This window comes from Pristiophorus japonicus, chromosome 10, assembly GCF_044704955.1.
Source record: "Pristiophorus japonicus isolate sPriJap1 chromosome 10, sPriJap1.hap1, whole genome shotgun sequence".
In the NCBI taxonomy this organism is placed as follows: Eukaryota; Metazoa; Chordata; class Chondrichthyes; family Pristiophoridae; genus Pristiophorus; species Pristiophorus japonicus.
This window is the reverse complement of record NC_091986.1, coordinates 159,403,249-159,430,167: the sequence shown is the minus strand read 5'-3', so window position 1 is coordinate 159,430,167 and position 26,919 is coordinate 159,403,249. Positions and strand designations below refer to the sequence as shown.

The 26,919-nt window shown below is 48.1% G+C and overlaps 1 protein-coding gene across 2 annotated transcripts in view; it reads left to right on the top strand.

Annotated features, from left to right (window-relative positions):
* The window catches only part of sacs (sacsin molecular chaperone), a 205,859-nt gene that overhangs the window by 57,710 nt on the left and 121,230 nt on the right, over nt 1-26,919 (top strand). The window contains exon 2 of one of the 2 annotated variants that reach the window (XM_070892203.1): nt 14,148-14,515. In XM_070892203.1, the coding sequence (XP_070748304.1) occupies nt 14,493-14,515 (23 nt within the window). In that variant the 5' untranslated portion in view covers nt 14,148-14,492. Of the gene's footprint in view, nt 1-14,089; nt 14,516-26,919 lie in introns of those variants that run through there. The other variant, XM_070892204.1, reaches the window with a different exon arrangement.

Here is a 26,919-nt window from a genome sequence, read left to right as displayed (position 1 = left end):
AAGGGGTTCCCCCTCCGCCCCAGGAACCGGAGAACAAGGAGAGACCCGGCCATAGGAAATCCCCAGGCCCTCCAAGTGCTCCAGCTCCAAAGTAAGGGGCGAGGGTGGGTGTTCCTCCCCCTCCCCGCTGCCACCCCCCGGCCCAGCATCTACAGTTTCATTAAAATCAATATCTTTTGTTTCTGCCGGGTCGAGCAACTCCCGGGGGAAGTTGGGTAATAGCTGGGCGGGCTCAGGTTCGGCCTTTTCGGCCTCGCCCGCCTCAGTCCCCGGGACGCCCGGCCCGGCGGCTACGCATTCCTCCGCGGTCCCCACGCCCCCCACGACAGGCAGATCTTCCACTCCATCCCCGGGAGGCAGAGGCTGGGCAGCCTCAACTGTCTCACCCTCCCCGGGGAAAGACTCCTCGCGCCTGCAGCGCAATTTGGGGGCGCTGGTGGGGGACGCGGGACACGCGGCGGGCACCGCCTCCTCCGCGGAGGGATGTTGTTCCCCCTCCGCCTCATTGGGGCGGTGCCTCTTTTTGTTCCTGGGGGCGCGCAGAGTCAGGGAGACCTCCATGTCTGCCGAGGCCTCCCGCTCCGCCCCCCCCTTTTCCTTTTCTTGCCCGCGCCTGGGCCCCTCTGTGGTGGTATTCAAGGGCCCGGGCACGGGCTCGGGGCACCCCGCGCTCGCCGGTGACTGGGTTGGGCTGAGCGCGGTGGTCAGACTTTCCGGCGCACCGAGGGGACCCGCCTCTAGATGTTTCTCCTTCTTCCGCGCCTTCTTTCCGCTCGGACGCTCTCCCTCCCCCCCGCCGGAGGCCCTGGAAACAAAGGCCTCCGACGATGCCCGCGCACCCATGGCTCCCGGCACGCGGACGCAACTAGGGGGAGGGGTGGCGGCAGCGCCAGCCTTGGCCGCCTTCGGTGGTTTGGCGGCCTTGGAGGCGGGGCAGTTCTTACGAACATGCCCCACCTCCCTGCAGGCATGGCACCGCACGCCGTCCGACGTCCAGAAGACGCGGTAGGCAGTCCCCTCGTGCACCACATTAAAGTGCCCTTCTGTCACGTCCTCCCGCGCCAGCCGGACAAAGAGCTGGCGGCGGAAGGAGAACACGTGGCGCAGGCTGTTCTCCCTGAGGCCGAGCGGTATGGGGTTGATCCCTGACCTTACCTCCCCCAGTTGTTGTAGGTGAGGGAGGAGGAGCTCAGCGGGAACAAAGGGCGGGACGTTCGACACGATGACCCTCTGCGCGGTGGCCTCGAGAGGATCCACCGGCAGGAACGTCCCGCCCACCGTGAGCCCCTTTTCGAGGGCCAGGGACACCGCCCGCTCCGACCCCAGGAAGAAAACAGCCTTCCCAGACATCTTGGAGGCTGCGACAATGGCCGAGGGGCCGACTACCCCAGCCATCGCCCGCACGCACTCCTCAATGCTCATTGTGGGGTGAGTGTAGCTCTTGACCCCGTGTTTTCTAGTAATTAATCTAAATGGTGGCAGGGCAGCGGGTGGCGCAGGAGGTGCCGTGGATGTGGACACCGCCTGCGCATACGTCCTTGCTGGCCCTGCCACCGGCGTGGATGGGGTCGCCATCACGGGGTCCCTTTAAGGGCTACACCCACCCCAAAGTCACAGGCCTTAATGGTCTTTAATGGCCTCTTATGTTAACTGAGCAGAGGAGCCCTTAACGAGGCACCTCTCCCCTCGTTGACAATTGGGGAGAGGCCTTGCTCCCTCTGCTCAGTTGTCTTAATTGGTTTTTTTTTATTAATTTGGAAGGAAAGGGTTCTCAGAGAGAGAGGGGAGAAACAGAGGGTAACGGAGAAAGAGAGAGGGGGGTGGGAAGGGGGGGGGGCTGCGAGGGCAGGTCTCTCCTCGCAGCTGTGGGTGGGTGCACTCCCCAGATGGCAAAGCACAAAAGTCTTTGAGGTGGTCTTCAGGTGGGGGGAGAAGATGTCTTCACCTGGGGTAGCTGGAGCCACCAGGCACTCCTAACGATCTTTAATTGGGTGATTAATAACAATCTTCAGCCTGGTAGCTCCAGCTATCCCAGGCTAGGCAAATGTGGGGGGTGGGGGGGGTTCCAATTGTGGGGGGGGCCTAGTTGTAAGCAAGGCCCCCACACACACTACCACACACACACACACCCCCCGCGATGTTCCGGCCCTCAGTGGTCTTCTTTCCTCCCCCCACCGATACAACAAAGTCTGTTTTGGGAAATGCACCCACACCCACCTGTAGAGATAGTAGAGTCTCCCTCCTTCCACACTGGATGTTGGTTGTTGTGGTTTTTCCCCCTCTCTCCAACTCTTTGCAGAAATGATAAAGATGTTTAAAGGTTTTCTGTTCTCCTCCTCTCCCTCTGGGTGAAGTTGGTGTGAAGCCCCTTCCTTCCTTCTCTTCCTGGGCTGGTCTCAGGGCTCACTCCAGGCCTTCCAAACAGGAGCTAAGGTTGATAGCTGCTCCTCTCACTGCAGCACAGCTCCAACTGAGCAGGACACGCCTCCATTGCTCCACAATTGGTGCATGAATCCCAAAAAGTTAGTTTGCAGGTGCAGCAGGTAATCAGGAAGGCGAACGGAATGTTGGCCTTCATTGCGAGAGGGATGGAGTACAAAAGCAGGGAGGTCCTGCTGCAATTGTATAGGGTATTGGTGAGGCTGCACCTGGAGTACTATGTTCAGTTTTGGTCACCTTACTTAAGGAAGGATATACTAGCTTTGGAGGGGGTACAGAGACGATTCACTGGGCTGATTCCGGAGATGAGGGGGTTACCTTATGATGTTAGATTGAGTAGACTGGGTCTTTACTCGTTGGAGTTCAGAAGGATGAGGGGTGATCGTATAGAAACATTTAAAATAATAAAAGGGATAGACAAGATAGAGGCAAAGAGGTTGTTTCCACTGGTCGGGGAGACTAGAACTAGGGGGCACAGCCTCAAAATACGGGGGAGCCAATTTAAAACCGAGTTGAGAAGGAATTTCTTCTCCCAGAGGGTTGTGAATCTGTGGAATTCTCTGCCCAAGGAAACAGTTGAGGCTAGCTCATTGAATGTATTCAAGTCACAGATAGATAGATTTTTAACCAATAAGGGAATTAAGAGTCATGGGGAGCGGGCGGGTAAGTGGAGCTGAGTCCACGGCCAGATCAGCCATGATCTTGTTGAATGGCGGAGCAGGCTTGAGGGGCTAGATGGCCTACTCCTGTTCCTAATTCTTATGTTCTTATGTTCTAAAGCATAGGCCTTGCACTAAACATCTGTAAGACAAAGGTCCTCCACCAACCTGACCCTGCCACACAGCACTGGCCCCCGGTCATCAAAATCCATGGTGCGGCCTTGGACAACGTGGACCACTTTCCATACTTTGGGAGCCTACTATCAGCATGGGCAGGCATCGACGACAGCGCAGCCTTCGGTCGCCTGACTAAGAGAGTGCTCGAAGATCAGGCCCTCAAATCTTGCACCAAGCTTATGGTCTACAGGGCTGTAGTGTTACCTGCCCTCCTGTATGGCTCAGAGATGTGGACCATATACAGTATACACCTCAAATCGCTGGAAAAATACCACCAATGATGTTTCCGCAAGATCCTGCAGATTCCCTGGGAGGATATACGCACCAACGTCGGTGTTCTCGGTCAGGCCAACATTTCCAGTATCGAAGCAGTGACCACATTTGACCAGCTCTGTTGGGCGGGCCACATTGTCCGCATGCCCGACACAAGACTCCCAAAGCAAGCTCTGGACTCCTACACGGCAGGCGATCCCCAGGTGGGCAGGGGAAACGTTTCAAGGACACCCTCAAAGCCTCCTTGATAAAATGCAACATCCCCACCGACACCTGGGAATCCCTAGCCAAAGACTGTCCTAAGTGGAAGAAGAGCATCCAGGAGGGTGCTGAACACCTCGAGTCTCGTCGCTGAGAGCATGCAGAAAACAAGCGCAGGCAGCGGAAGGAGCGTACGGCAAACCAGAATCCCCACCCACTCTTTCCTTCAACGACTGTCTGTCCCACCTGTGACAGTGACTGTAATTCCCGTATTGGACTGTTCAGTCACCTGAGAAATCACTTTGAGTGGAAGCAAGTCTTCCTCGATTTTGAGGGACTGCCTATGATGATGATGCAACCATCCCAAGTTGCTTCACAGCCTCAGACAGAAACTAGAGAAGAGGGATGGATTAGGTGGCTAGGGAATGGAATTTGTGGTGGGGACCAAAGATAATGGCTTCGGTCTTTGCAATATTTGGTTAGAGGAGTTTTCTGCTCATCCAGTACTGGATGTTGGACAAGCAGTCTGACAATTTAGAGACCATGGAGGGGTCAAGAGAAGTGGTGGTGAGGTGGAGCTGGGTGTCATCGGTGTACATGTGGAAACTGGACGCTGTGATTTCAGATGATGTCGCCGAGGGGCAGCATGTAGATGAGAAATAGAAGGGCCAATGATAGATCCTTGGGGGACACCAGAGGTAATGATGCGGGAGCTGGAAGAGATGCCATTGCAGGTGATTTTCTGGCTATGATTAGATAGATACGAATGGACCCAGGCGAGTGCAATCCCACCCAGCTGGACCATGATGGAGACACATTGGAGGATGATGGAGAACATTCAGATGAGGTATTAAACGAACAGATCTGCCCTCACAGACTGATCCTATGGCACTATTCAAAGAAGAGCTGGGGAGTTCTCCGAGTGGCCTGGACAACATTTATCCCTCAGCCAAAATCATTGAAACTGATTATCTGGTCATTTATCTCATTGCTGTTTGTGGGACCTTGCTATGTGAAAATTAGCTGCCACGTTTTCCTACGTTGACAACAGTGACCATACTTCCAAAATTACTTCATTGCTGTGAAGTGCTTTTGGACATCCTGAGGTCATAAAAGCCATTATATAAATGCAAGTTCATTCTTTTTTGAAAATAAATACTAAAAAAACTATAGTTGTTATTACTAAAAAGTGTCAATTTGGCTTTATGTTAGGGTAGCACCCTTGCCTCTAATTCAGAAGACTATGGGGTAATTTTCAACTTCATTGCATAGGCAGCAATATGGCGGAAAGGCATCGCCCGCTCGTTATAGAACTTTGTTCCATTTTCATCTCATTGAAATAAATGAGACGATCCAAATATATTTCACAGCTACATTTAGAGTTGAGACTTTCATCCCCTCAGACTTGGCTGGATTTGAACCTAGATCTCCGAGGCAAAAGAACACCACTATACCCTTTTGCACCATCTAGGCTGGGAACCTTCTTGGAGATGCTCCTGCTCCGACACTAACTTCTCCAGAAGTCCAATGGAAACCTCACTTATGCATACATGAAATTACAGTAGTGGAGCAGGAGCAGCTCTGAGGAAATTCCCAGCTCTAGAATGCTGTGTGGTATCCTTAGATATTTAGCTCATGCATTTGCACAGATCAGTTGTGCCAGACTGTAGTGGGCTGGGGTGGGAGCATTCCAACACCAGATTAATTTCATGTAGCTGGCAGTCCTACAACTTTTCCGAATTGACATTTTGTTAGCTCAACATGAAAAACCTCAACGTGTTGCAATGATTTTTTTCGAATGAGTAGAAGTGAGTCTATATGATCCGGAAACCAGGCCTTGGGCTATTCTTTCTGTAAAACAATGTTATGTCCATGACTGAAACTATAGAGTATGCAGCTGTGGCTATATTTTCAAAATTCCAGGTGGTAGTGATCATGAGCCAATCTCATCATTATTGTGCAGTTAGTTTAAAAGTCAAGCACAATGGCATTCCTTCAGAAATTAGAACAAAGGCACTAAAAATTATTGTTAATCAATTGCGGAGGATGTTGCATAACTGTCTGCAAGTAAGACCAACCTTTGAACAGTGGAGCCCTAATGTCTGTATTGGCTAAAACTGGTGAATCGGGTGGTGCAATGGGTTAGAATAACAGATTCTGTCTGAGAGAAATTGGTTCAAATGTAATGCAGATTAATAGAACGATAGTCTCTTCTGTTGGCTGTAAGTGTCCTAAAACATGATTTGGGGCAGTTTCAACCCTGTGCCTAGGCACCATAAGGTTTACCTAGAATATACAGCACAGAAACAGGCCATTTGGACCAACCAGTCCATGTAAACTGTCCATAATTCAATATAAGTTTACAGTTCAGACAGGCATGAGTATGGGTTGGAAATGGAATGTACATTGTACACTGGCATGGTGTTCTTCTGAGGTTAGAGTAAAGTGGAGCAGGGTGGAGTGCGCCTCACATTTTAGTTAACCTGTGCTCTACCTGACCTGGAAGTGAATGGTTGACATGAAGCACACAAAGTGGAAATTGTTCCACCTCCAGTAAAAACATTCCTCACCTTAATGATTTCTGGTTCCTCAGGCACCTGCAGCCCTCCAATATCTCACCCAAGTGACTATTTTTCATTTATGATCTTATACAGTGAGCACCAGAAAAATAAAACCCAACTTCCAACCCCAGAGGCCATCAAGGCTAATCTCAAACCTATCCTCCCTTCATATCCACTTTCCCGCAGGAGTCACTGTACAGTGATCAGGAATGGGAAATCTGGCTGATCTTTCCCCTCCTTGGCCAGTGCTGCTGAGGTCAGCTGTAGAGCCCCTAATACTGTTGGTTGAGAATCGGCTAACTCAGCACAGATCAGGGGTCAGATCTGAATTATTCTGATCTGTATAGTTCGGTATTATCATTGATGATGACTTTACCCTCTCAGCTATCGGAAAAGCTTTCCTTCAGAAGTCTATGAAAGCGATATTGCCATCATGAAAATGTGGTTGGCAAACCTTTTGTTCTTTAGAGAGGGAAAAGAGCCATTCAGAATTTTCATCACAATGGCAGCATGCACATGTGATACCATGATACATTTTGATACAATTTCCACAAGTAACTGCTCCCCTTAATCACAGAAGGGGGAAAAACATAAAAGGAACGTATTACAGTAAATACTCATTTCAAACAGATAATGATGTAACATTGCCCGTCTCTGCCCTTGCCTCAGCTTTTGCTGCCGAAACTCTCACCATGCCTTTGATACTTCTGGACTTGACTAATCCAACAGTCCTGGCCGGCCTCCATAGTTCTACCCTTCACAAGCTTGAGGTCATCCAAAACTCTGCTGCCCATGTCCTAACTTGCACCAAGTCCTCCTCACCCAACTCCTCTCTGCTCGCTGACCTACATTGGCACCCAGTTAAGCAATGCCTCAATTTTAAAATTCTCATCCTTGTTTTCAAATCCCTCCATGGCCTCGCCCCTCCCTATCTCCCTAATCTCCTCCAGCTCCACAGCCCCCCCCCCCCCCGAGATAGCTGCGCTCCACAAATTCTGTCCTCTTGGGATGTTTTACTATGTTAAAGGCACTATATAAATACAAGTTGTTCTGGCTTTCAAAGTACCAACACATATATGAATAAAGAGGACAGTTAAATTAAACAAAAAAACCTAGTTAGATGTATATTTCTTGCATTACAACAGTGACTACACTTCAAAATGAATTCATTGGCTGTAAAGTCTTTTTGGGATGTCCTCAAGTTGTGAAAGGTGCTATATAAATGCAAATCTTTCAAGTCTTTCTTTTATATTGGAAGTGTGAGGATGTTGTCACGTTAGAAGTTATTCTGACATGAAGCAAATCCAGGTACTGCAACAATTACTGGCCTGGATAGTTTTATCAATGCTTGCTATTTCTTGATGGGCAGTATGTATGTTATAGATTTACGTTTCAAATTGACGACGATTGATTAAAAATTCCAAATCAATATTCCAAGAGCATCTGTCTGTACCAGTGGTTCCCATTTAAGCTCTAATCTAACCCTGTATTTTACTTCACTACATTTTCTTAGCCACCTTGAATACCATTCGTGAGGACAAAGCAAATTAAAGAGGATGCTGGAGTTTTTTCATTTGTGTAGCCAATACAAAAACATGCAGCTCAACACAAGTAATCTTCACTACTCTTGGTGCAATTAGCAGCCGAGACTTTGTGTACTTTGGTTAGAATGTCTATAAACTCCAGATAAAATGGACATAATCAGCACATTTTTGTACCACTGTCCACTTAATTATGCATTCAACAAATCACTAAAACAAAGACCATACAAAACACCACAAAAAAATCTTTTATACAGGAGCAACTAGATTTCCAAAGTGTGCTGATGTTTTTGGCAGCTGATAAATGTATTTCATTTGCTGGTTTTAAAAGCAGAAAAGCATGGATTATTTTATCCCTAGATCAGGATTATGTATTTGCATTTTATGCATGACTGAGGAACACTGTACAATGGGGAAGTGTTTTCCTTAAGCCTGTGTGTGAGTGCCTTGGGGAATGATTCTATATTAGAAACACGATATATATTATCCAAGTTGTTTTTTGACTTTTAAAAACATAAGTTTTGAAATAAACATTTAAAGCCTTTAAAATGTTAAGGCTTAAACAGATTTTTCATTTTTGTTGAATTTGCCTTGTTTCTAATATCTCTTTCTCTGCACCACCTCGACTAAGATGACAAGCAGATAGCTAACACCACTCTTGACTTGGGTGTTAGGAGTGCACAACCGTTACAGCCCAGGTGATTTTCCTGCCGATTTTTCCTTTCTCCCGATTTGGAAGTGTCATCGTTTTTATTCAGTACTTCCCCTTACAGTGCCACTGAAACTAGAAACTCCCTGCATGTGGAATCACTTGGGAAAGACCCAATTCTTGTACTACATGTCATGGTGCATTGAGCACCAGCTCACAGTGGAACCTTATTGCCCATTTTCTGGACTTTGTACCACAACAATAGATCAAGCAGGTATGCTGTGTAAATTGTATTCAAGTAGTTCATTGATGTGACCCGGGTCCAATTCATAATTTTTGATTGAAAAAAATTCAAGCGATAAAGATAAATTTTAATATATGATCACAGGGAATCGGCAGAAAATAAAAAACAGTAGAAATTCAATGTGCCACCCTTTCAGATTCAAGTGTCTTGTCATTTTTAAATTACAAATTTGCATATATTCAATGTACTTCATGGTAAATATAATTGTTGCAATATTTGCATATAGCTTGAGTCCATGAGATGTTTTAGCATTAATATTATTTGCTGGTTAGTCAAATATATGCTCTGTACAACTTGTGCTTTAATTTTAAAATCACTATGCAATGGAAGCACACTGTAATGCCATAAAATAAAAAGATACAAGTTACAAATCATTTTTGAGGCTTTTTTACAAGCAGTTATGGCAAGAACAATTTTTGGCAGTGTTTGTAGGCAACTGTCTTCTTAAATCCCTCTCCCCAGCATCCTCCTCCCTCATTTCTAACAACATGTCCGAGGAGTTCATGGACTTCTTTGGCACTAAGATTGAGACCATCCATCAAGCTGCCTTTGTTGCATCCATCCCCCTTCCCCTTGCCTACCAAGCCAAACCTCTTCCAAGGTTCCCTCCATGTCCTAGCCCTGAACCCATATCTTTCTCTAATTTCTCTCCTATTTCGTCCCTGATTATATACCACTGCGCCCACATGTCAGGGATGATGATGGAGGAGTCTGGGACGTTGGCTGATTTATGATTCTGTGAGTATGATTATGTCAAGCTATTGCTTGACTAGTCAGTGGGACTGCTTGTCCAACTTTGGCATCAGTCCCCTGATGTTGGAGAAAAGGACTTTGCAAGGTCGATTGGGTTGAGCATAATTTTGTCCAGGTTACAGCTGAGTGGTCCGTTGGTTTTGTTCATTTTCCTTTTTAACAGTTTGAGTTTGAAACAATTGAGTGGCTAGGATACGTTAAAGACAGTTAAGGAGTCTGGTGTGGGACTGGAGTCACAAATAAAAGTAAAAAACCCTTTACAGTCAATGAAGTACTTTTGAAGTCTAGTCACTGTTGTAATGTAAAGTCCAAACTGGGTTATAATGTCAGACCCCTCCCCCCCCCCCCCCCCCCCCGCCCCTAAAGAACATTAATGAATAAATTGGATTTACCAGCTTTTTATTTCCAGATTAAAAACAAAACTGAATTAAAATTCTCAAACTGACATGCTGGGATTAAATTTATGTTCCCTGAATCATTAGTCCAGGCCCATGGATTACTAGTCCAGTAACATAACCACTATGCTACCTTACCTGAACACAGGGAAGCTAATAAACCATTAGCAGCTCACCTCAGCTATCATCAAATGAGAACACAATGACCTGCCACCTGCTCCCTTGACCCCCCCCCCCCCCCACCCCACACAAGCCATAAAATGTCGATGATCCCAACACCCCTTGTAGCGGAAAATACTGCCTTCCAATTCTCTCCCATTCAAGCCAAGAGAGAATCACCACCATGTTTCAGACCCATTCAGCACACTATGCCATCAACGCTCACTATTCCACAGAGCTGTGATCAGAGGTTTTTTTTTGCAACCTAACTGATCAGACAACAATTCCACACCCCATCACCACAGATCAAAAATGACAGCTACCAAACACCCTCTCTCCCTAATTAACTTGCAGTGTCTAACTTTCCACCACCCCCGCGCCCCCACAATAAACACATACCACCGCACCCCAACCCACTGAACTGAGAACCAACACCAATGTCCCAACGCCAATGCTCTGATGTAGTGCCCCTCCCACACCCACATACCTCCCCTGTGATCAGAGATAGCAACCAAATGGAGCAAAAGCTACATCCGACCACCAAGTAAAGATAAGGCCCGTAATTTGCGATCAGCGGCGAAGCAAAAGCATTTGCCACTGACCTATAAAGAAAGCTTCCCAAAAAGATCTCTCAATCTCTATGGCGAGACTTTCGGCTTTTCCGACGTTCAATTGAGATCAGTGTAGCTTAGTGGGAATTCCATAGCGTGAAATGCTGTGACATCAACAAGCTGTCTAAACAGCCAATGACAATGTAGAATTCTCACAGCCAGGGAACCAGGAAGTGAAGAAGTGCTTTTATTCTGACTTACAAAAATATTATAGAGAGTAAAACAAAGATTGGGGCTTTAAAAGTTTCTTAAAAATTATAATTTTTATTAAAATGGAGATATTTGACATTCCACAAGATTAGAATTAATTTTCCAGGACCATAACGTTTGTTTAGCAGTCAGTACGTTGTTAAAACCCCAGTTACACCAAATCCAACAAGGTCTAGCCTTTAATGGGGTATTTAACAACGATAAATAAAAAATAGGAACAGGAGTAGGGGATCTGAGGGGATCCTTTACTAGGAGATTGTTTATTAATCCTCTCTCATTAAACAGGACCAGATCTAAGATAGCCTGCCCCCTGGTTGGTTCTGTTAACGTACTGCTCAAGGAACCCATCCCTTATGCACTCTATGAACTCCTCCTCAAGGCTACCCTGACCAATTTGATTTGTCCAATCAATATGGAGGTTAAAATCACCATGATTATTGCTGTTCCCTTTTTACAAGCCCCCACTATTTCCTGGTTTATGTTCTGACCAACAGAGTTGCTACTGTTAGGGGGCATATAGACTACACCCACCAGTGACACTGGAAAAGCCCAGGTTTTCATCAGTTTCACTGCTTTCCCTGATTACACTGATTGCTAGCTATGGGGGGAGGGGGTTGGGGGGGGCACAGCGCAGTCAGTGTCGGAGCAGTGAATGACTGACTGCAACTTCAGGATTTCGCAAAAGGATGTGCCTGTACTAAATCCTGAGTTGCAGTCAGTTTCAAAGGGATAATAACAGTGAACGCTGTTCGTTCGCTATTATTACCCACCGCCAATTCTGAGCCATAGTCTTGACCTCCATCCCTCCCATCCCTGCCCACCAATTATCAAAAAACAGATCTTTGGACCCCACTTCCCCTGGCCGAACTCTTCTGACATTACCTCCAACACTGTTCCCCTCCTACTGAGCATAGATAGCATCCAAAACCTCACCCCACCTTCATCATCATCATAGGCAGTCTCTCGAATTGAGGATGACTTGCTTCCACGTCAAAAAGTTCACAGGTGTTTCAATGAAGGACCTAATATTCCAGGTTCCGAACTATATGTTGAAGGGTGGAAGATGCCCGTGCGTGAATTTTTTTAACATGGGGTGGCCGTTGCACATCAGCCACCACACGGGCTTGACAGAGCTAGGTCTTGGTCCAGTAGCAAGGGTTAACCAAGATGACTGGAGACCAGCTCTGCTGCACAGACCTAGTGCACACACATATCACAGCGTGTATTACCAAATCTATTTTCTGGAAATGGTTACCATTTTAGACCAACTTATGGAACTTTTACCTAGATCATAAAGCTGCAACAGCAGCTCCACAGAAAACAACCTGGGCAAAATAGGCAACATGCAAATTATCCACTAAATGCTCAAAACTTAAAAAAAAATCTTACAAGAACATAAAATTTTCTTCACTTTGCCAAGACACTTAAAACTAAAAAAGCTTTATGCAAGAGATATTTTAGGTTGTGAAAGTCCAGACAGCCTCATTCTTGAAAATGTAACTCCCCAAAATATAACAGGCCAGAGGTTATAATCCACACATAGAACTAATAAAGTCCACCATCAGCACTGAATCACAAGGCAGAGCAGGGACAGGACCAGCAGAAAGAATGGTGTTCAGACAAAGAACAGAAAACAGAGTAGATTTGAGGCAGACACGGAGAAAGCATCAACAAGAAGTAGACAGGAGAGACAGCACAACCCTGCTGATGAACTAAAAAGACACCTATCTGTGGCCAGAAAACACCTCCTTGTGGCCAGCATGTGTTTCCAGGGCAGTGTATTCACTGTTGGTGGCTCTGATAAAAATCACTATTTAGATGACACTCCAATTCCTGGAGGAAGCCTTGCCACCCCATTTACTTTGTAGTACAGCCTCTGAACTGGTGGTTCTGTTGGCGATAGTATTGTGGAGTAAATACAGCATAAATCTTGCCCGTGCTGGCATTTCAGACTTTAAATGAAGGAATGTTGCAATACCGGGAGAGTGAGCAGAGCTCTTTCTCTACTCTTTCTCCCATCATCTTCTGAAGCCACTTAACAGAGAAATTCATTTCAAATCTGAGGATTTTCTGTTATTAGCCATAATTCATGACTTGTCTTCCAGCTGTAATAAACCCAACTTCAGTGACTTGTTTTGGTCTCTAATTGATGGCCACAATATTATGCAAGTATAGGTAAGTATATTTGCAAGCTTCAAATGTCAATCCCAATACACCAGCAACATTGAAAAGATTGGCATTGTGCAAGGAAGCATTTTGATCCATGACGATCTGCCTCAGAAATGGACCCATTGGATATGTGATAATAATGACCCCACCTTACAGCAAAGATAGCTGGCAACCTCCTCTCCTGCCCCCTCCTCTCCCCTCCCCCACCACCACTTTGTGCAGAGGTCAGATGCAATTCTCCCAATTCCACTGGTCTTCATACTCAGGAACTTTGAATGCAAACAGTAGAAGACACTTCCTGCTCCTGCAGTTATTTTGGATGCATGAAGCATTCAGGACCTCTTACACATCATAGGCATCAGCTGCCCCTTTCATACTAAACTGCACTGTTTTCAACAACTGAGTGACTCATGGCTGACTCCTACTTTGGCTGAAACTCTTGCTGAGCCGAAACTCCCTACTCATAATTTTCCTTTTAAGTTTTCCATTAGTTGTGTCCCTCTAAAAAGGGGGCACTTTTGTTAGGTGTTTTACCTACTCGATGTCTCTGAACATCCACGAGGGAGCATATCTCAGTGCCCCCATGTAGAGATGCCTCCACTGGGAACCTCTGCCTCTGACCCTGACAGACTTTCTGAGTCAGAAGGAGGTCCCCTAGTCATTCGGTTAGGTAAACATCCATGTCAGCACTGAAGGCAGCTCTCTACAAATTAATACCATTTGCAGAAAATATTTCGGTGTAGATTGCAACACAATACTGAAAACTGGAATTTTGAATTGTCACACGTTAAGAAGGGTACAGGGGGAGCTGTCAAGCTGAACTCGAGGGAAATTGGGCCCACGGGATGTGACATGTAGTACTTTTTAGACGGGCAGGAGTGGACTACAGTTACCAGCATGCAAAGCACAAGCGCTGAGCAATACTTTCCCCGGTGAAGGCGAATTGGAGCAATTTATAATTAGTAACACACTCCGATGTATCCATGACTAGAGGAGGAAGTGACTGACTTCTGACTCCGAATGATTTCCTTTTTATTCTCTTGCAGGGACATGGATCGGTGCGGGGCACGAAATCGGGCGCAAGAGACCAACAAAAAGTTTTCTTTTTAAAACAAATCAGAGCCGAGGAAATTGAATTGGAAGCGGGGAAACCAACGCAAAAGTGCTCGCGACTGCGCAAAAAATTTGAAAAAGAAAGTGGAGTGCAGTCGGAAGAGGGAATGGTTCACACGAGCAACGTTTGGTTTGAACTTTGAAAGGAAAGAATCAGCGAAAAGTTTGGGGACGTAACGGTTCTGGATGGCTGAGGCTGCCGGCTTTTTCCGGGTTGAGTTGCAGCGCATCGAATCCATGAGTCGCCCAGGCTCCTAGCGGCAGAGCAGAGGGAAGAGATGGAGAAGCGACTGGCAGCGAGGTACGGGCACAGCACTGACACCCAGCCAAGCTCCTGCACACACTGTTCCTTAAAAACCTCTTCTAACTGAAATCGAGCGGGGGGGGGGGGGGGGGCTTGTTTGGGATACGGTCCAAACTCAGTAAAAACTCTGATTGGTTGAGTTTGAATGAAACTAACGGGAATGTTCACTGGAATGCCACACCTGCTGGCAATTCATTTATGTTGCTGCTGTGGGCCTAGATGGGTGACAGAAGAGTCTGATTTGCCACCCGCCCCTCACCCGGGTGGGGTTGACAGTGCAGGCCAGATTGGCACATTGATTCTGCATATTAATCATGCCCAGACTTGATGGTGTGAACACGAATTAATGTAGCCAGCTTTGTCTGGCAACTCATACCCATAGAGTAACTTTGCATTTGTCCTATCTTTTATTTAAAATATAAAAATACAACCATTTTGGTGAATTTTTATGTGTGTTCAGGAGAAGGATATTAGGACTGGGGGAATCATCATCATAGGCAGTCCCTTGAAATCGAGGAAGACTTGCTTCCACTCAAAAAGTGAGTTCTCAGGTGACTGAATAGTCCAATATGGGAATTACAGTCTCTATCACAGGTGGGACCGTCATTGAAGGAAAGGGTGGGTGGTGAGTCTGGTTTGCCGCATGCTCCTTCCGCTGCCTGCGCTTGCTTTCTGCATGCTCTCAGCGACGAGACTCGAAGTGCTCAGTGCCCTTCCGGATGCTCTTCCTCCCGTTAGGGAGGTCCTTGGCCAGTGACTCCTAGGTGTCGGTGGGGATGTTGCATTTTATCAAGGAAGCTTTGAGGGTGTCCTTGAAACGTTTCCCCTGCCCACCTGGGGCTCGCTTGCCGTGTAGGAGTTCCGAATAGAGCGCTTGTTTTGGGAGTCTTGTGTCAGGCATGTGAACAATGTGGCTCGCCCAACGGAACTGATCGAGTGTGGTCAGTGCATCGATGCTGGGGATGTTGACCTCATCGAGGACGTTAACATTGATGCGTCTATCCTCCCAGGAGATTTGCAGGATCTTGCGGAGACATCGTCGTGGTATTTCTCCAATGATTTGACGCACTGTATATGGTCCACGTCTCTGAGCCATACAGGAGGATGGATATCACTACAGCTCTGCAGACCATGAGCTTGGTACCAGATTTGAGGGCCTGATCTTCGAACACTCTCTTCCTCAGGCGACCGAAGGCTGCGCTGGTGCACTGGAGGCGGTGTTGAACCTCGTCATCGATGTCTGCCCTTGCTGATAATAAGCTCCCGATGTATGGAAAGTGGTCCACGTTGTCCAGGGCCGCGCCGTGGTTCTTGATGACTGGGGGGCAGTGCTGTGTGGCGGGGTTAAGTTGGTGGAGGACCTTTGCTTCAGTAAAGATGTTGACTATGACTTGGAGTTCAGTCTCTGAATGTGCGCAGACGCAAGCGTCGTCCGTGTACTGTAGCTCGACGACAGAGGTTGGGATGGTCTTGGACCTGGTTTGGAGACGACGAAGATTGAACAGATTCCCACTGGTTCTGTAGTTTAGTTCCACTCCAGCGGGGAGCTTATTGAGTGTGAGGTGGAGCATTGCAGCGAGGAAGATTGAGAAGAGGTTTGGCGTGATGACGCAGCCCTGCTTGACCCCGGCCCGGACGTGGATAGGGTCTGTAATAGATCCGTTGGTCAGGATCACGGCTTGCATGTCGTGGAGCAGGCGGAGGATGGTGACAAACCATGGGGGCAGCCGAAACGGAGGAGAACGCTCCATAATCCCTCGTGATTGACCGTGTCAAAGGCCTTTGTGAGGTCAAAGAAGGCCATGTACAGGGATTGGTGCTGTTCCCTGCATTTCTCTTGCAGTTGTCGCGCTGTAAAGATCATGTCCATTGTACCCCGTAGTGGATGAAATCTGCATTGTGACTCCGGAAGGAGGTCCTCAGCCGCAGGGAGAAGACGGTTGAGGGAGGATTCTAGTGATGACTTTCCCAGTGGCCGATAACAGGGAGATTCCTCTTAGTTGTCGCAGTCGGACTTGTCCCCTTTTTTAAAGATAGTCACGATTACTGCATCTCTGAGATCTCCTGGCATGCTCTCCTCCTTCCAGATGAGAGAGATGAGGTCATGCATTCGTGCCAATAGTGCCTTTCCGCCATACTTTAGTGCCTCAGCAGGGATTACATCAGCTCCTGTTGCCTTGTTCTTGAGCTGGCAGGTGGCCTTACCTCGTGCAAAGCTCGGGTTTTGCTGAGATGGTGGCGGGTAGCATGCTGCGGGATGGAGTCGAGGACAAAGAGTTTTGGTTCAGGAGATCTTTGAAGTGCTCCTTCCAGTGGGCCCTGACTGCCTAGGTGTCCTTGATGAGTGTCTCCCCGTTCTTGGCCAGCAGTGGGATGGGGCCTTGGGTGCTTGGGCCATAGGTGGCCTTGACTGCGGTGAAGAATCCTCTCACATCATTGCTATCGGCCAGCTGCTGTATCTCCTGTGCTTTCTCCACCCACCATCTATTCTTTAGGTCGCGGATTTTTTGTTGAACCTTGGCCTTAAGCTGTCTGTAATGTTGCTTTGCTACTGCCGAGTTGGATTGTTTTAGCTTCAGATGACAAAGGATATAGAGGTTAAAATGAACAGAAAAAGGAGGTTTGACAAATGTCTGGTACAGAATACAATATAAAACCAGGCAGAATACAGAGAGCGGGGGAAATTGAAAAATAATATAAGAAGGACAAAGAGAGAATACAAGAAATGATTAGCAGGTAACCTAAAAGGAAACCCCAAAATCATGTCAAAAGTCAAAGGAAAGTTAAATGAATAGTGGTGCTTTTTAGGAACCAAATAGAGGCAGAGGTCATGGCTGAGGTACTGAATGAGTACTTAGCATCTGTCTTCACAAAAGAAGAGGATGAAGTTAATGTCACAGTAGAGGAGGAAGGAGTTGAGAAATTGGACCTGTGACCTTCGTAATGCCTGCCCTCAGCCAGGCCTCGGATCTCTTACCATCTCACCGAAGGGCGCTGCTCAGCGCCGAGCTTACAGCCCGCATCTCGCCATAGGCAATTAGGCTCATACAGTAGTGCCTGTTCTCCAGTCATCTTGCACCCCCTTGCCACTGGACCAAGACCTTGTTCAGCTAAGCCTGTGTGGTAGCCGGTGTGCAACAGCCACCCCACGTTAAAAGAATTCACGCACAGGCATCTTCCACTCTTCAATATGAAGTTCGGGACCTGGAACGTCAGGACCCTCATGGACAACTCCAACAGGGACAGACCGGAACGCCACACTGCCATAGTTGCCCGGGAACTTAGACGCTTCGATGTCGACATTGCCGCCCTAAGCGAGACCCGGTGGGCAAGGGAAGGCCAGCTCAAGGAACAAGGTGGAGGTTACACCACCTTCTGGAAAGGCAAACCAGAGGAAGAATGCCACCTCCACGGAGTCGGTTTTGCCATCAAGAACGAGCTGGTCGACTGCCTCAGAGACTCCTCCTGCGAAAATCTCATGACTCTCCGACTCACCCTATCCCGGAACCAGTGCTCCACAGTATGCCCCAACACTCGATGCAACAGATGAGACCAAAGAGGGTTTTTACTCCAGCCTCGAACAATCCCTGTCCCTACGGTTGACAAACTGATCCTCCTCGGCGACTTCAACGCCAGGATCAGCAAGGATGCACCTCTGGGGAGGTGTGATCGGCAGGGAGCGGGTAGGGAAACCAGCTCTGCTCCAGACAAAATGTCATCACTAACACCTTGTTCCGCCAGAGGGACAAGTACAAGGTATCGTGGCAACACCCTCGCTCCAAACACTGGCACCTGCAGGACTATGTCACCGTTCGAGCCAGGGACCGCAAGGATGTGCGCATCACCCGCGCCATGACAGGAGCTGACGCTTGCTGGACGGACCACCGCCTAATCCGTTCCATTATCAACATCAATATAGCCCCAAAGCGACGACGGCAACAGAAGCAGTGCCACAGAAAAATCAATGACCGGGCACTCAAAGACCCAGCTAAGAGAGCCCTATATAGCCAGCGCCTCACTGCTAACTTGGCGACCCTGGTTGACCCCGAGATGCAGAATGCCCATAGCGCTTGGTCTGCCCTCTAGGCCACCATAACCAGTGCCTGCGAAGAGATGCTCGGTCACTCAACCAGGAAACACCAGGACTGGTTTGATGAGAATTGCCAGGAGATCCAAGAGCTAATAAATCGCAAGCGCAGGGCATTTCTGAACCTAAAACAACTGGGGGAATGAACTATTGGACACTCCCTAATCAGGCATAGTATACCAAGAAGCCCGCTTGTCTTACCCAACCTCAGGAGAACCCCCCTACTGAACTAGCGTGAAATTAACAGTTCTCACACCCACCATTCTCATGACTCTCACTAAGACTGACGATTTAGTGGCAATGAGTACTGAATTCTGGGAAGTTTTTGATGTGGCTTGGTGTGTATTAGGAACTTTGGTTGTTAAGATGCAAAGTTCAAGTTCTGGGGAGATGATTTCTTCCCTTGTTCAGTTTTAAATTCTAGGTGTGGTACTGAAGGAAACCACTGAGTGAACATAAGAACATGAGAAATAGGAGCTGAAGTAGACCATATGTCCCCTCGAGCCTGCTCCACCATTCAATAAGATCATGAAGCTAGATGTGGCCCTTATGGCTAAAGGGATCAAGGGGTATGGAGAGAAAGCAGGAATGGGGTACTGAGGTGAATGATCAGCCATGATATTGAATGGTGGTGCAGGCTCGAAGGGCCGAATGGTCTACTCCTGCACCTATTTTCTATGTTTGAACCTCCACCCCACTTTCCTGTCCGGTCCCCATATCCCTTGATTTCCCTAGTGTTCATATATATATTGATCTCTGTCTTTAATATACTGAATGACTGAGGGCCTTGCAGCCCCTTGTGGGGAAAGACAGAGGGGCCGAAATTGCCCTCCGTCTGAAATGGGGCACACCTGATTTTTAAGTGTTCCATCTGCTTCAATGCAGGGGGCAGACAATCCGGTGATTTTCAGCACTTTGTTTCTTGTTTCCGGTCGGAGAGGGGCAGAAGTGCAGGCGGGTCAGAGCGGCCGTCATCAGTGGGACGGAAGTGGGGGTGGGTTGGAATGGCCATCACTCCAAGTCATCAGCGTTGTGCAGACGCGTCACAACATCCCTCCCCATTAGATAAAGGGGAGGACCGCTGCGAACTCTGCCGCCACTTTAATGGCAAACACTGGGCCACCAGGGAGGGTTCCACTAGGCCGGCGGCCTGGCACCCAAGAGGGGGTGCTAAGCTGCCTGTTTGCAGTCCGGCCGAACCCGGGGTCATAATTATCGGCCTGACCTGGTAGTCGGCTGACAAAAAATAAAATGGAGTTGCCGGCAGCGCGACCTCCCCTTTAAGAGCGGACGCCATGTCCATCCACAGACAGCTCCCCAGTGGCACGGCGGCACCGCTCCCATGGGGCAATTTCCTGAAGAGTCGGAAAGCGGTTCGCTGCCAGTCGGTAAGGGGTCAGCTGGTGCCTGACACAGCGGGAAAACGGGCGGGGTGGTCACATACACCGCTCCAAAAATAAAGGAGGGCAATTTACAAAATGGCAGTCCCTCCACGCCGACCGAGCGGTGAGTCCTTACCGAACCGTGGCCGCCTCTTTGAGGTAGTCACTGCTCTTATAGAAAGGGGCAATTTCGACTCCATAGAATATGGAGGAGAGTCACTTTGAACCACTGTGCTGCACTCCCTTCTGATCATTTTCAGTGCAGTATGGGTACCAGCTTGGGAGCAGCTGGCCTGTAAATTCTCTCTGCTGGTGGATATTGCATGGCTTGGGAAAGCCAAAGAAAGGGCAAGATGACCCTTATAACTGGATCATTGTGCGTCCCTGCAGGTATGCTATTTCTGGCTGCTCTCACTCTCCCCTTGCCACTCCTTCATCCCCTCTACCCCTTCCTTCTCCCATCACTACCCTCTTCCTTCCTCCCTCTCCATCTTCTCTCCCATCTTTCCTCCTTAGTCTCCTCTGCCTCTTTTCCACCATGATGCAGTTATCCTGGTTCAGTGAGAAGTGTTGAAGAGCATACCAGGAGCAACACTAGGCACATCTGAAAATGAGCTAACCTGGTGAAGCAACAGCACAGGACTACATGCATGCCAATGACAACTAAGCGATCCCACAGCCAACGGATCAAAAAGCTCTGCAACCCCGCCACATTCAGCCGTGACAATTAAGCAACAAATGGGGTGGGGGAGAAGATTTCCACTACATCCCCATGCTCAATGATAACAGAGCCTAGCACGGGAGTGCAAAAGATAAGGTTGAAATTTTTGCAACTATCTTCAGCCAGATGTACTGAGTGGGTGATTCTTCTTGGCATTATTCCTGAGGTCCCCACCATCATAGGGAGCAGTCTTCAGCCAATTCGCTTCACTCTAAATGACATCAAGGAATGTCTCAATGCACTCGACACAGCAAAGGCTACAGGCCCCGACAACATCTCGGCTCCAGTTTTTAAGAAATGTGCTCCAGAAATAGCCGCGGACCTAGCTAAGCTGTTTCAGTACAGCTACCCAACAATGTGGAAAATTCCCCATGTATGTCGTCCTGCCCACAAAAAGCAGGCTAAATCCATGATCGTCATAGGTGGTCCCTCGAACGAGGATGACTTGCTTCCACGAGAGTTCACAGATGTTTCAATGAAGGACCCGATGTTCCAGTCCTGAACTCCAGTTGAGGGGGTGTAAGATGTCTGTGCGTGGATTTTTTTAACGTGTGGTGACCATTGCACACCAGCCACCACATGGGCTTGACAGAGCTAGGTCTTTATCCAGTGGCAAGGGTTAACCAGGACGACTGGAGACCTGGTCTGCTGCACGGACCTACTGCGCACACATATCGCAGTGTGGGCTGGTCCGTGTTGCTCCTGGCCCTCGGCTCTTCTGGGCCCCATACCCTCATTCGCCGCACCTTTGCTCACGATGTTCCAGGGCCCAGTGCTCCAGCTCTATTTATAGCCCCGACCTGCGGTGGTGGTCTCACACAGGTCGGGGCGGTCCACGATGCCAGGATAAATCCAACCCAGAAATGACTGCCCTATTAGCCTACTCCCAATCAAAATCAAAGTGATGGAAGGAGTCAGCAACAGTGCTATCAAGTGGCACTTAGCAATAACCTGTTCAGCAATGCTCTGTTTGGGTTCCACCAGGATCATTCAACTCCAATCCTCATTGCAGCCTTGGTCCAAACATGGATACAAGTTGATTTCCAGGGATGAGTTGAGTGTTATTGCTATTGACACTGAGGCAGTACTTGACTGTGTGTGGTACGAAGGTCGAGTAAATCTGAATTCATGAGGATTAGGGGAAAAATTTCCCAGTGGTTGGATTCATATCTGGCACAAAGGAAGATGGCTGTGGTTGTTGGAGGCCAGTCATCTCAGTCCCAGGACATCGATGGAGGACTTCCTCAGGGCAGTGTCCTACGCCTAACCATCTTCAACTGTTTCATCAACAGCCTTCCCTCCATTATAAGGTCAGAAGTGGGGCTGTTCGCTGATGATTGCAGTGTTCAGTTCCATTTGCAATTCCTCAGATAATGGAGCAGTCCCATACTCACATGCAGGAACACCTGGACAATGTCAACGCTTGGGCTGATAAGTGGCAAGTAACATTTGTATCATACAAGTGCCAGGCAATGACCATCTCAAACAAGAGAGAGCCTAACTGATTCCCCTTGATGTTCTATGGCATTACCATCACCGAGACCCCACCATCAATATCCTGCAGGTCATCATTGACAAGAAACTGAACTGGTCCAGCTACATAAATGCCCTGGCTACTAGAGCAGGGCAGCGGTTGAGTGGTCTGCAGCGAGTGGCTCACTTGACTCCCCAAAGGCTTTCCACACCTACAAGGCAAAAGTCAGGAGTGTGATGCAATACTCTCCACTTGCAGCTGCAACAAAACTCGAAGTGCAACACCATCCAGAACTTGATTGGCCTCTTATCCATTAGCTTAAACATCCATTCGCTCCAACACCAAGATGCAGCGGCTGCAGTGTGTACTATCTACAGGATGCACTGCAGCAACTCGACAAGGCTTTGACAGCACCTCAAAAAATCGTGATCTCCACCTCAGAAGTTGTTGCTTACTGCATTTGGAAGACAGGTTGAGCTTTATGCAGTTTGGAACAAACTCTCTACCCAATGTCACCTCATTGGAACAACCTCTCTCACCATTGACAGATTTCTTCTGTCATCTCAAATTCACCTGCTATCAATTCCGTCAGCATGAGTACTGTTTATACTCTCTCACCTTGGTCCTCGGAATCCCACCATGATCAGCCACAACACTAGCAGCACCAGGCACACCAGCAGCACCAACAACAACCCCAACCTTCTTTGCAGTCAACTAATACTGCACAGGACACAAGGCATCAGCACTCAATCACATTGTTGCCCAGGAAGGCCAGGGATGGCCTCCCCATGGCCAGATTTACTTCACTTGACACTGTACACCCTGGCTGACGAATGATGCACAAGGTTGACACCACCCCACACCAACAGTATAAAGCATCTCTACAATGCCCAAGCCATTCCTTTCACACTCATCAGCATTGTGGGGGTACCATTATGTCTCCCCATTCACTGCAACTCACTAAACCACTTCCAAAGGTTCACACAAATCTGTCCAAGAATGCAAAGCATTGAAAATAAAGTTTTCACTGTTTGACAGCATAGTAACAGAAACGTCACGTGAACGAACATTGGCTAAAACAAGTGCCTACCCTTGTTAGTTGGTATGATTGGACTAGGATGAGGGTGAGTGTGGGGGCTGGCTAGTGAGATGTGGATGTGATTATGTAGATAGAGAGGGATGTGTGGAGGTGCAAGGTAAGTTGGTGTGAGTAAGGATGTGCAGGAGTAAGGTATGGAAGGCAGAGTGATGGGGATGTGATGAGTGGCACAGCAAGATGTTGAGTGTGGCTTTGTACTAATGTTTCGTGATCTACTGAGATCATTGAAAGATTTGCACCACTGCAGCCAGGCCCTCCTGACAACATCCCTGCTTGTGTCCTTCTGTGCAATGTCCAACCAGGCTAGTTTGATCTCCTGGGAAGGTCTCTTTTGCCCATTGGAAGGGAAGGGAACCTCCCTGTGTGCTGTGATTCCCTCCATAAGCATATGGAGGGAGTCATGGGGGAGCCTGGGTGCAGTCGTGCACCTTTATGTAATCCTGGTCAGTGTTTTTAGCACCTCAACACTATAGAACACTGACAGCACAAATGCCAAAATTAATTTGCGCATGGTCCCTTTAAGGAAACCGGCTGATGACGCGTCATCAAATTACGTCATTAGACCCGCTTCCTTCAATTGGCCTGGAAATGCGCTTGGGCGGGCTTGACAAGCCCAATCGGGTAAATCATTTTGGACAGCGGACTGGAGCCAGCAGCGAGGCTGGGACCCGCCACTGACATCACTGCCACGGACCCGCTGATGTTGGTAAAATCCAGTCCATTATTGCCTTTCCTTCATTGTTGCTGAGTCAAAAGCATGCAAATCCCTACCTCGCAGCACTGTAGGAGCATCTTCACCACGAGGATTGCAGCAGTTTAGAATGTAGGCCCACTACCACCTTCTCGGGTCGAATAGGGATGGGTAAAAAATGTCACCTTGCCAGCATTGCCACTATCCCAAGAATAAATGGAATGGGGGTGGTAGGGAAGTATCTTCTTTTGAGCTGCTGTTGTGGGTCAGTTACCAGATGATTGTACGTAAAGCTGAGTGTTAACTGAATGGTGACAGATTAGGAAAAGGGAAGGTGCAACGAGACCTGGGTGTCATGGTACATCAGTCATTGAAGGTTGGCATGCAGGTACAGCAGGCGGTTAAGAAAGCAAATGGCATGTTGGCCTTCATAGCGAGGGGATTTGAATACAGGGGCAGGGAGGTGTTGCTACAGTTGTACAGGGCCTTGGTGAGGCCACACCTGGAGTATTGTGTACAGTTTTGGTCTCCTAACTTGAGGAAGGACATTCTTGCTATTGAGGGAGTGCAGCGAAGGTTCACCAGACTGATTCCCGGGATGGCGGGACTGACCTATCAAGAAAGATTGGATCAATTGGGCTTGTATTCACTGGAGTTCAGAAGAATGAGAGGGGACCTCATAGAAACGTTTAAAATTCTGACGGGTTTAGACAGGTTAGATGCAGAAAGAATGTTCCCAATGTTGGGGAAGTCCAGAACCAGGGGTCACAGTCTGAGGATAAGGGGTAAGCCATTTAGGACCGAGATGAGGAGAAACTTCTTCACCCAGAGAGTGGTGAACCTGTGGAATTCTCTACCACAGAAAGTAGTTGAGGCCAATTCACTAAATATATTCAAAAGGGAGTTAGATGAAGTCCTTACTACTCGGGGGATCAAGGGTTATGGCGAGAAAGCAGGAAGGGGGTACTGAAGTTTCATGTTCAGCCATGAACTCATTGAATGGCGGTGCAGGCTAGAAGGGCTGAATGGCCTGCTCCTGCACCTATTTTCTATGTTTCTATGTTTCTAACCAATCACTGACGTGCTAGCCGCCCATTGCACACATTGCCATGACACCCAGCTAGCAGCAGGCAGAGAACACAATTACAATTCTAAAATGAATGATTTGAGCCAGTGTATACCAAAGGGTTTGCAATGCTGTTCCAGTCAATCCCAGCATTAATTTTGATTCCACCCTGATCTGAATTCTGTTGCTCTTCAGATCAGTGAAGCTATTGTACTGCCAGTTATTGCTCAAGCATTCAATGATATGCAGAAAGAAGCAATGGTGCACGAGAACTACTTGGCAAATGACCTAGTTTGATAACTCTTATGTATTACATGGGCTATGAATTAAATATTTATGGTATTCTTTAGTTTCCATTATGGAATTTGTTTCTACTATGAAAGTGCTGACAAGTATTAGCAATGTTCACATCTATTAAAAGAACATCGGTATTTGGTGTGCACTGTAGTCTGATGATCCTTGGGATGTGGTTGTGTGCATGGTTGCAGTGGCACATTATTGGGTTCAAGGTGGCCTCAAGATCTGGGTGTTCAATGGACACTGATCTAAAATCGTTTGATATTTTTTGTCGTTCCAGATTAGCGCGGTTGATAGCGTCCATGCTGTTTGCCTATTCTAAGAAATGCACAAGACTTCTGGGGGCTGAAATTCAATGCAGCCAGAAAGCTGGTGGTGTTGATGCCTTTTTTCCCCGATTAGCGCCACAAAGTTTGCGGCGGCCATTGGATCCAAATTCAGCTTTTTGACCCCCAAAAAATGTTCCAGTCTTATTAGCCCTGCAAAGCTGAAATTTGCAGTCTTAATTGGAGCGTTATTCCCATGGGAAATTCATCCTTAGGGTGATGTGGCAGCTGCCATTGCAGCACAGGCGCGAGCGAACAAGCGTATCGGTGCTGCTTTGGAAAAGATGCCCGCGGCTCTGCAAGAATCGACGGAGCATCTAAGTGCTGTCATAACTGGTGGCTTTCAGACTGTGGCTGCTTGCATGCAGTCTCAGCTGGATGCCCCCCGAGACCTCAGTGTTGCATTCGCGGCTGGGTCCACCACGGGCCACGGGGGACCTTCTGGTGTGGTGCCACAGCACCGATCTGAGCTCCCTCAGATTGGTGGTGGTGGTATTGTGCCACCCCTGGTGAGTTACTCAGGCTCCTCGGCCCAGGATACAGATGATGCGCTCCCTCTACCTCGCAGCATTCCTGGCCCCAGACCTGTCACTCCACCAGTGCCTCCACACATGGCCTTACCTGAGCCAAGCCAGACTGAACCCTCCCAGGAGGGTGTTGACCAATCTCCAGCCGGCCCTTCCATGCCCAAAGCTGCTTGAGGGCATCCTGGAAGGACATCTGCAGCTTCCACACAGGAAAGACAGAAGCCTTCCAAGACCCATGAGGCAGCCATAGGAAAGAGTTGCAGGTTAGGCACACGTAAGAGGGGTTATAAGGAAATGCACAAGGGTGGTAAATGATGTTTATATGTTATTTTTCTGCACTGTTTATTGTTCTGGTAGTTGTTTGTAGCTATATTGATTATGTGTTAAATCTTTATTTTTCGCACCTATATCTGGGTTGCTGTATAATGAGGTGAGCATCATCATCATCATAGGCAGTCCCTTGGAGTCGAGGATGACTTGCATCCATTCTAAAAGTGAGTTCTCAGGTGACTGAAGAGTCCAATGCAGGACCTACAGTCTCTGTCACAGATAGGGCAATCAGTGGTTGAAGGAAAGGGTGAGTGGGAAGTCTGGTTTGCTGCACGCTCTTTCCGCCGTCTGCGCTTGGTTTCTGGTTGCTCTCGGCGATGAGACTCGAGGTGCTCAGCGCCCTCCCAGATGCTCTTCCTCCACTTTGGGTGGTCTTGGGCCAGGGATTCCCAGGGGGATGT